The 11,240-nt window shown below is 44.2% G+C and overlaps 1 protein-coding gene across 1 annotated transcript in view; it reads left to right on the top strand.

Annotated features, from left to right (window-relative positions):
• Positions 1 to 1,338: 1,338 nt before the first annotated feature.
• sqor (sulfide quinone oxidoreductase) overlaps positions 1,339 to 11,240 on the top strand; it is a 35,288-nt gene continuing 25,386 nt past the window's right edge. Inside the window, exon 1 of the mRNA XM_048616121.1 lies at positions 1,339 to 1,435. Within this exon, the coding sequence (XP_048472078.1) occupies position 1,435 (1 nt within the window). The 5' untranslated portion in view covers positions 1,339 to 1,434. The remainder of the gene's footprint in view (positions 1,436 to 11,240) is intronic.

Here is an 11,240-nt window from a genome sequence, read left to right as displayed (position 1 = left end):
CTCCCTTGAATGACTGACTGCCACTGGAACACTTGTTTGTACCCCTTACTCTGACCACGATATTGTTCTCCCTCTCTCCTCCCCCATCACTTGTGCAGCTGGTCTTTGGCTGCACTCCCGCCATTTTCCAACACACTCAATCTGTTCTTGAGTGAGATGTTCTCTGGGGCTTTCCTGTCTACATGCTTGTCTCCTTTCTTTTTAGTGATGGTCACCCATTCCCTTTTCTTAAGCTGCGGGGTGACCATGTCTAAAAACATGCTCTTCACTGCCAGCCTCCTGCATGTACTGCTGTGCCTCCAGCTGACAGTCCAGCTAGTTAAAGCAGCAGCACTTCCTGCAGAAAGGATCATCCAGGCGGCTAGCAGTGTCTTAAAATTTTCCACATACTGCAGGCCATGCAGTACCTGGAACTGAGCTCCCCAACCATAACTTGTCTTAAACTTTCTTCTGTTACGTTAGTTTTACTCTCCTTTCTTTATCCTACTTTGGTTTATTTATATTTCTTTATTATGTTGGCACTGACTTCCACTGTTTCTGATGGTCCTTATTCCAAAAACAAATTGCACCTTTCTAATTCATACCAATTCACAGACAATCCCTAACAGCAGTGTGATCTCAGGTAGATGGTCTTACTCGTGCATCGTTTATCTCTGGGACAAATGGGACACCTGAGGTTGCAAAGAGACTGGCTGAACCTGAGGCTGTTACCAGGACAAGGGATGGAGTTTGGAGCGGGAACTGAAAACTGTGATTCCAGTTATCTTACCATTTAATAGGAGGAAATTTCTGCTCTTCGACACACACAACCTGCTGATTTAGGAGTGGTGGAAGGAGGTAATAATCATATCAAGCAGGGTAGAGTTAGTGTCTGTATGAAGACCAACACTCCACCTTTGCCAATGTCCCTGAGGGACCATGTGTAGCTGATAAATAGGAAGGACCAAGGATAAATCCTAAGGGACACCATTGGTAATGGCAAGAGAGTACAAAGAGAAGTCATTGCAAGAGATTCTCTGGTCACAGTTAGAAGGGACTCGAGTGAGAGAGTCCCAGCTAATTGGACAAGAGTGGGGAGGTGTTGAAGCAGGATAGTATTGTCAATCATGTCAAAGGTGGACAGGTTGAGAAGGACAAGGAGAGAAGGTTTACTCTTTGTCACATGAATGTCGTTTGTGACTTTGAGCTGCGTTGCTACTGCTGTGGAGCAGTTTAAATGTGAAATTCTGGGAAACCCCCAAACCTTGTGTGTACTCTAATTCCTTATTGCACAAGGCATCTCAATCCTTGTGACTCCAGTGTTATTAATACTCTTATCCTTAACTTCCTCAACTCTAGGTTGGATTTGCAGTTTCTACAGAACCTGCCTCCTCAAAGGGAGGGCACGTGAACAGTTGCCGATCACTTCAAGGCCAAGTACAAAACAACCCAGACAGTAAGTACGGCGAATGAAGCAAGGTACAAGGAGAGTGAACAGAGAGAAATAAATGGGAAGGAAAGACAAAAGACTCCATGAAATCTGGTGTTCTCAATTGTTGAGGATCGGCTGTATTGAAAGGGAGCTCGAAACTGTATTCACAGACACATTCTCTTAAATCTCCATTTGTTGGCAATGTCGAGGTGATGTGTGGCCTTGAGAACTTGAGGGTAATCATTTGTTTCTGTTTTATAGTTTAGGTGCAGCACTTTATGATGAGCTAAATCCTGGAAGATGTTTATCTAGTCCTAACAGTAAGGAGCTCCTGAAGAAAAAGAGAAGCCACAAAGTGCAGAAAAACAAAACACTTAATTGCTGGCAGTAACATGCAGGACTACATGCAGAATGTTGGATAATCTGGGTCAGGTCTGAGCAGCAACAGAGTGAACCCAGGGGTGGGGGTGGGGGGGAGGGGTGTGGTGGCGGGGTGTGGTAAACAGGGTAAATACCTGAGGGGCGGGGTGAGTCAGGGTGAAGGGGGGGGGGGGGGGGAGGAGGTGGTGGTGGTGGTGGTGCGGTGGAGTGGTGAACCTAGAGGTGGAGCTCCAGAGGTGATGTCCTGACTCAAAAAGTGACCAAGGCTTGGCTGCTCAGGGATGAGGTTTGCAGACTGAGTGATTGATGTCTGGGGAGAGGGAAATTACTTTTTGTCATTGTAGTCTGCTAGGAATACAGAGCAGGAATGAGAGACCCGAGTTTGGTAAAGTTGTGTAATAAGTTCCTGCATTATTGTCTGAAGGTGATAAGGTTGATTTAGTCAATACGATTCACAATGGCACTAGAACCTGGCTACATGGAACACTCCACGTGCAATGTGTCGGAAATCAGGGACACTTCTAGTTTCCACAATGACCCCGTATGCACAAAGTGTGTTTACCTGCAGCTCCTGCTGCTTTGCTTCCCTTATGCACACTCCTCTTTAATATCTTGAAGAAAGCTGTAGTCAGTTTCTGGTTATTTATTATTTAAAGCCTCTTTATTGGCTATGTTAACTTTTCATTTCTGACAACATAAAGAAAGAGGTGCTGTGTGAATGCACTTTGAACAGTGAGCACAAGGGGTCTACCCTATGTCCTACCAAACTGGCCCTCAACGTATGGACAGCTCAATGGTATCTGCACTTGTTTGTTCTTTTGAGAACAAAACTCTCTTCACTTGGATCAATTTCATTCCCCTCCCTCATCAGTCTCTGGTTGAATAAGACTATTCCCAAATTTGAGGTTCTAACTCATTATCATCTCCAATGCACAGAGCCTCCACTTTCACCTTCGTACGTAACCAGACTCCACTCCTACATCCAATATCTGCTATAACCCTCACCAATGCCTTGTCATTTCTAGACCGCACCATTCCAATGCTCTCTTCCTCCCAGCCTGCATATTTTGGAAACCTCAATTGTTCTAAAGTCCTGTACCTCTTCTATAATGCCTCCATACTCATTTGATTTCATCCTTGTACTTGGTGACCCACTGACTCCTAGTCCAACACGTTGGCTTTCAAATAATCATCATTGTCTTCAAATCCTTCTGGAGCCTTACAACCCCACCCTCTCCCATTTATAATTTTCTATAATGCAACCTCCATCCACAATCAGAGTTCATCCAGTATTGGAGATTGCATTAGATATTTGATCCCTATGTTCCTCAGTGCCACTTAATGATTGTTCTTTCAGCTGCATAGCCCAAGCTTTAGAATTCCATTCCTAACCTCCCAGCCCCTCTCTCCCACCACCACCTATAAAATGCTCCATGAACTCACCTCTGACAGATTTTTCAGTCATTCCCCCCTCCTGCTCCTCCTTTGGTTTGCCATCCATTTTTAGTTTGCTTCTCTGAAGTCCCTTGAAATATCTACAGGGTTTCTTAGGTTTTTGAAATTTTCATATTTTCCATTTTAACTGTTTCCAGCCATGACCATAGTTAACAGCTGGGACAAATTGAATAGAAGATTGAATTTGTGACATCTTTAAATCATTTTCCCACCTGATGATTTTATTAACTAACATTAGAAAGAAAGCTTTTCATCAGAACAATAGATTTTATTTTTGTTTTTGACCTCATTTGAGCTCCATGATGGCTGGTGCTGTGGATCGTTCAGATCATAATCAATGTGGCAGTATCCTTAAATCTCCCTGGGCTATAGGCAAGTCTCTAGCTGTAATTGTACCTTGTTAAAGGCCTTCACTCAACTTCCTTTTCCTCCTGTACTGCATGTCTTTGCGCTGAGTGCCTCGAGGTATTTTCCTCATTGACCTGTTCAGACATGTTATGACACGTCTGGAGCAGGTTGGACTTGATTTCAGGCCTTCTGGTCCAGAGGCAGGGACAATTCCAATGTACCACAAGAGCCTTCACTGCCACACTCTACTTGCAGCCTGGTCTCATAAGCCTCTGAGATTGAAATTGAAATTAAATTCAAAATTCAAACTTTAAAATCTCAGTTGAAGAAATTTTTGTTTTAAAAATAAATCCCTCAGGAAGTCAGAAGTGTTTTTGCACTTCTAAAAGGATATAAAATCAACTCTCAGATCTTTAAACCCTCAATGATAATATTACAACACAAATTATTAATAAGGTGTCAATTGCATATTTTTACTGAAATGGTACGACACCATTCCTGGGAAGTTATAGTGGGAGAAGCTGGAAAAAGAGTTTTGCAGAATTAATTGTGAATCCACGTTTCAAATATCCAGCTATTTCCCACACGTATCACAGCATTTTAACTACAATTCTGTCTTCGCATCAAATTGTTGGACAGACTGGAATTATAAGTTCTTCTGAGTGAACTGCAGTTAGTCCCAGCTGTTAATTCAAGCAGTGAAAAGATGTATGTCTGGTAATCACTATCAAAATGAGTGATAGAGCTGTATAGCATGGAAACAGACCCTTCAGTCCAACTCATTCATGCCAACCAGATATCTTAAATTAATTAGTCTAACTTCTACCAGCGCTGTTGCACAATTGGCTAATTTGTTGACAACTTCAGCTTTCAATCAGAGGGTCTGGAAACGATGCCAAACTTGAACTGAAGAATCTAAACAGATTGCTCCTGAGCTCATTTCTGAAAAAGCATCAGCTTTGATGTGGAACCTGTTGCTTGTCATTTACAGTGCTGTCCCCAGAGGGCTGCCATGCTTGTCTTTATTGATCGGTATCTTGAGTGTAGAAGTTGGGAGACAATGTTATGGCTATACAGGACACATTTTTGGAATACTGTGTGCAATTCTGGTCTCCCTGCTGTGGAAGGATGTTGTGGAACTTGAAAGGGTTCATAAAAGATTTATATGGTTGTCAGTGTTGGAGGGTTTGAGCTATTTTCCCTGGAGCATCAGAGACTGAAAGGTGACTTCATAGAGGTTTATAAAATCATGAGGGGCACAGATAGGGTAAATAGACAAGATCTTTTCTCTGGGTGGGGGAGTCCAAAGCTAGAGGGCATAGGTTTATAGTGAGAGGGGTAAGATTTAAAAGGGACCTAAGGGGCGTCAACTTCACACAAAGGGTGGTGCTTGTATGGAATGAGCTGCCAGAGGAAGTGGTGGAGGCTGGTACAATAGCAACATTTAAAAGGCATCTGGATGGGTATATGAATAGGAAGGGCTTAGATTCTTAATGAGTACTTTGCGTCGGTATTCACCGAGGAGAGGGACATGACGGATGTTGAGGTTAGGGATAGATGTTTGATTACTCTAGGTCAAGTCGGCATAAGGAGGGGGGTATTCTAAAAGGCATTAGGGTGGACAAGTCCCCAGGTCCAGATGGGATCTATCCCAGGTTACTGAGGGAAGTGAGAGAGGAAATAGCTGGGGCCTTAACAAATATCTTTGTAGCATCCTTGAGCACAGGTGAGGTCCCGGAGGACTGGAGAATTGCTAATGTTGTCCCCTTGTTTAAGAAGGGTAGCAAGGATAATCCAGGTAATTATAGACCGGTGAGCCTGACGTCAGTGGTGGGGAATCTGCTGGAGAAGATACTGAGGGATAGGATCTATTTACATTTGAAAAAAAATGGGCTTATTAGTGAAAGGCAGCATGGTTTTGTGCAGGGAAGGTCATGTCTTACCAACTTGATAGAATTCTTTGAGGAAGTGACAAAGTTGATAGATGAGGGAAGGGCTGTAGATGTCATATACATGGACTTCAGTAAGGCGTTTGATAAGATTCCCCATGGTAGGCTGATGGAGAAAGTGAAGTCGCATGGAGTCCAGGGTGTACTAGCTGGATGGATAGAGAACTGGCTGGGCAACAGGAGACACAGTTGTAATGGAAGGGAGTTTCTCAAAATGGAGAACTGTGACCAGTGGTGTTCCACAGGGATCCGTGTTGGGACCACTGTTGTTTGTGATATACATAAATGATCTGAGGAAGGTATAGATGGTCTGATTAGCAAGTTTGCAGATGACACTAAGATTGGTGGAGTAGCAGATAGTGAAGGGAACTGTCGGAGAATGCAGCAGAATATAGATAGATTGGAGAGTTGGGTGGAGAAATGGCAGAAGGAGTTCAATCCAGGCAAATGCAAGGTGATGCATTTTGGAAGATCCAATTCAAGAGCGAACTATACGGTAAATGGAAAAGCCCTGGGGAAAATTGATGCACAGAGAGATCTGGGTGTTCAGGTCCATTGTACCCTGAAGGTGGCAACGCAGGTCGATAGAGTGGTCAAGAAGGCATACGGCATGCTTTCATTCATCAGACGGGGTATTGAGTACAAGAGTTGGCAGGTCATGCTTTAGTTGTATAGACTTTGGTTTGACTGCATTTGGAATATTGCGTACAGTTCTGGTCGCCACATTACCAAAAGGATGCAGATGCTTTGGATAGGGTGCAGAGGAAGTTCTCCAGGATGTTGCCTGGTATGGAGGGCGCTAGCTATGAAGGGAGGTTGAGTAGATTAGAATTATTTACATTAGAAAGACAGAGGTTGAGGGGGTACGTGATTGAGGTCTACAAAATCATGAGAGATATAGACAGGGTGGATAGCAAGAAGCTTTTCCCCAGAGTGAGAATTACTAGGGGTCATGATTTCAAGGTGAGAGGGGTAAAGTTTAAGGGAGATATGCGTGGAAAGTTCTTTACGCAGAGGGTGGTGGGTGCCTGGAATGCGATGCCAGCGGAGGTGGTAGAGGCGGGCACGATAGCATCATTTAAGATGTATCTAGACAGGTACATGAATGGGCAGGGAGCAGAGGGATACAGATCCTTGGAAAATAGGCGACCGGTTTAGATAGAGGATCTGGATCGGCGCAGGCTTGGAGGGCCGAAGGGCCTGTTCCTGTGCTGTAATTTTCTTTGTTCTTTGTTTAGAGGGATATGGGCCAAATGCTGGCAAATGGGATTAGATTAATTTAAGATATCTGGTTGGCATGAACGAGTTGGACTGAAGGGTCTGTTTCCATGCTGTACAGCTCTATGACCCTACTCATACGTGGGATGTGGGCATCGCTGGCTGGGCCGACATTTATTGCCCACCCCTAGTTATCCTTCCTGTGGTGGTGAGCTGCCTTCTTGAACCGCTGCAGTCCATGTGCTGCAGGTAGATCCACAATGCTCTGAGGGAGGGAATTCCAGGATTTTGACCCAGCAACACTGAAGGAACGGCAATATATTTCCAAGTCAGGGCGCTGAGTGGTTTAGAGGGGAACTTACATGGCAACACCACCACCTGCATCTTCTACCCTTGTCCTTCTAGATGGAAGTGGTCATGGGTTTGGAAAGTGCTGTTTTGGGAACCTTGATGAATTTCTGCACTGCATCTTGTAGATAGCAGTAGTGTTGAGCATTGGTGGTGCTTGGAGTAAATGTGGTGCCAGTTGAGTGGGCTGCTTTGTCTTGGATGGTGTCAAGCTTCTTGAGTGTTGTGGGAGCTGCACCCATCCAGGCAAGTGGGAAGTATTCCCTCACACTCCTGACTTGTGCCATGTAGATGGTGGACAGACTTTGGGGAATCAGAAGTTGAGTTAATCACTGCTGTATTCTTAGTCGATTGAGGACGGGGATATTTATGGAGCCTGCTTCTCCAGTGTTTTGTTTAACAATCGGCCACCATTCACAGCATTTGGGTGTGGCTGGACTGAAAAGCTTGGATCTGATCTGTTCATTGCGGAATTGCTTTGATCTGTCTATCACTTGCTGTTTAGTATGCAAGTAATCCTGTCTAGTAGCTTCACCAGGTCACACTTCCTTTGTGAATTTGCCTGGTACTGCTCTTGGCATACACTCCAGCACTCTCCACTGAACCGGGGCTAATCCCCTGGTTTGATGGTAATTGCTGAGTGAGGGATGTGCTGGGACATGAGATTGCACTGCAGTTGATGGCCCACAGAGCCTCATGGATGCCCAGTCTTGAGTTGCTCGTTCTGTTCAAAGTCTGTCCCATTTAGTACGGTGATAGTGCCACACAATGGAGGTTATTATCAATGTGAAGATGGGATTTTATTTCCACAAAAAATATGGGGTGGTCACGGTTACCGATATCATCATAGACAGCAGCAGATTAGTAAGGTTCCTTCACCTGCTTCAGACTCAGTTTAGCAGGTACGTCATTTCGGACCCAACCAGCTCGATCAGTAGTACTGCTGCTGAGCCACTTTTGGTGATGGATGTTGAAATTCCCCACCCAGAGTACATTCTGCACCTTTGCCACTCTGTATTTCATCTCAGTGGTGTTTAATATGAATGAGCATTGATGCATCAAAGAACATAGAAAATGAGCAGGAAAAGGCCATTCAGTCCTTCGAGCCCGCTGCACCATTTGTTATGATAATGGCTGACCATCCAACTTAACAGCCGCCTTCTGCTTTTCCCTCCCATCCTTTGATCCCTCAGCTACAAGTGCTGTATCCACTTCCTTTTTGAAATCCTGAAATGCTCTGGCCTCGACAGCTTTTTGTGACAGAGAATTTCACGAGTTTACCACACTATGGGTGAAGAAATTTCTCCTCAGCTCAATGCTAAATGTTTCACCTCATATCCTTAGACTGTGACCCCTGATTCTGGACTCCCCAGACTCCCCATAACATTCTTCGTGCAATTCCCTGCCTAGTCATGTTAGAATTTCATAGGTTTCTATGAGATCTCCCTCTCGCTCTTTTAAACTCGAGAATACAATCCTAACTGATTTAATCTCTCCTCCCATATCAGTCCTGCTATCCCAGGAATCAATCTGGTAAACATTCATTGCATTACCTCTACAGCAAGACCATCCTTCCTCAGATAAGGAAATCAAAACTGCATGCAATATTCCAGATGTGGTCTCACCAAGCCCCGTGTAATTGCAGCAAGACATCCCTGCTCCTGTACTCAAATCCTCGCACAATGAAGGCCAACATGCCATTTGCCTTCTTCGCTGCCTCCTGCACCTGCTTACCGTCAGTGACAGGTGTCTTGTTGCACATTCCCTGCCCCACTCTCAATTTCGAGCAGTTCGGATAATAGCCTGTTTCCTGTTTTTGCTACCAAAGTGAATAACCTCATATTTATCCACATTATACTGCATCTGCCATGCATTTGCCCACTCACTCAGCTTGTCCAAATCCCACTGAAACATCTCTGCATCCTCCTCATAGCTCATTCTCTCAGCCAGCTTTGTGTCATCTGCAAACTTGGAGATATTAATTTAGTTCCCTCATCTAAATTATTAATATATATTGTGCATAGCTGGGGTCCTAGCACTGATCCATGTTTTAATTTTACACGTTAATTCTTGTATGTGCCTTTGGTGAAAGCCTTCTGAAAGTGCAAATAAACCAGATCCACCAGCTACCCCTCATCAACTCTACTTGTTACACCTTTGAAGAATTCCAGATAATTTTTTAAGCATGATTTCCCTTTCATAAATCCACGCCGACTCTGACCAATCCTGATCACTGTTTTCCAAGTGGTCTGCTAATAATTCTTTTATCTTGGACTCGAGCATTTTCTCCACTGCCGACATCAGGCTTCCTGGTCTATAATTCCCGGTTTTCTCTTGGCCTCCCTTCTTAATAGTGGGGTTACATGAGCTACTCTCCAATCTGTAGGAAGCTGTTCCACCATTTATAGAATCCTGGAAGATGACCATCAATGCATCCATTGTTTGTCGGGCCACTCAGAGTCATAGAGATGTAAAGCATGGAAACAGACCCTTCAGTCTAATTTGTCCATGCTGATCAGATATCCTAGATAAATCTAGTCCCATTTTGCCAGCATTTGGCACATATACCTCTAAACCCTTCCTATTCATATACCCATCCAGATGCCTTTTAAATGTTGTTATTGTACCAGCCTCCACCACTTCCTCTGGCAACTCCTTCCATATGCGCACCACCCTTTGTGTGAAGAAGTTGCCCCTTAGATCCCTTTTAAATAATTCCCTCTCACTTTAAACCTATACCCTCTAGTTTTTGACTCCCCCACCCTGGGGAAAAGACCTTGTCTGTTTATCCTATCCATGCCCCTCATGATTTTGTAAACTTCTTTAAAGTTACCTCTCAGTCTCCAATGCACCAGGGAAAATAGCCTCAGCCTATTCAGCCTCTCCCTGTAGCTTAAACCATCCAATCCTAGCCACATTGTTGTAAATCTTTTCTGAACCCTTTTGGGCTTCACAACATCCTTCCTATAGCAGGGAGACCAGAATTGCACACAGTATTCCAAAAGTGGCTGAACCAATGTCCTGTACAGCCGCAACATGACCTCCCAACTCAATGCATTGACCAATAAAGGCAAGCATACCAAACACCACCTTCACTATCCTAACTAACTGCGGCTCCACTTTCAAGGCACTATGAACCTGCACTCCAAAGTCTGTTTGTTCAGCAACACTCCCCAGGACCTTGCCATTAAGTGTATGAGTCCTGCCCTGATTTGCCTTTCCAAAATGCAGCACCTCACATTTATCTAAATTAAACTCCATCTGCCAATCCTCAGCCCATTGGCCCATCTGATCAAGGTCCCATTTTACTCTGAGGTAACCTTCTTTGGTGTCCACTACACCTCCAATTTTGGTGTCATCTGCAAACTTACTAACCATACCTCCTATATTCACATCCAAATCATTTACATAAATAATGGAAAGCAGTGGACCCGGCACCGATCCTTGTGGCACATCGCTGGTCGCAGGCCTCCAGTCTGAAAAGCAACCTTCCACCACCACCCTCTGTCTCCTACCTTCGAGCTAGTTCTGTATCCAAATGCATAGTTCTCCCTGTTTTCCATGTGATCTAACCTTGCTAACCAATTTACCATGAGGAACCTTGTCAACTGTCTTACTGAAGTCCAAATAGATCACTTCCGTGAGGACTCTGGAATGTAGGTTATCAGACCCTGGGGATTTATCTGCCTCCAATCCCATCAAAGTAGTTGATGCGCCATTTCTTTTCACAGTTTCTGACTGTAAGGGACCTATATTCATTTAGCATTAACTTTCCTTATTGAAACTTTTACTTTCAGTTTTTATGTTCCCCACGAGCTTACCCTTGTATTCTATTTTCCCTTTCCTAATCAATCCTTATCCTCCTTTGTTGAATTCTAAACTGCTCCCACACCTTCGGTCTGTTTTCTTTCCTGGCCAATTTCCATGCCCCTCCCTTGCATCTAATACTATCTGTAATCTCCCTCATAAATCATGGTTTGGCTAATGATCCCATTTTACTTTTGAGCCAGATAAGAATAAAGTTAGCAAAAAGCAAAGAACCGTAAATGCTGGAGATCTGAAATAAAAACAGAAATTGCTACACCCCTCCCTACCTCTGTGACCTCTGCCAGTCCCTGCGCCCCTCCCTA

The sequence above is a fragment of the Rhincodon typus genome, chromosome 33, assembly GCF_021869965.1.
Source record: "Rhincodon typus isolate 14 chromosome 33, sRhiTyp1.1, whole genome shotgun sequence".
NCBI classification, from domain to species: Eukaryota; Metazoa; Chordata; class Chondrichthyes; order Orectolobiformes; family Rhincodontidae; genus Rhincodon; species Rhincodon typus.
This window is presented reverse-complemented; position numbering and strand designations above follow the sequence as displayed.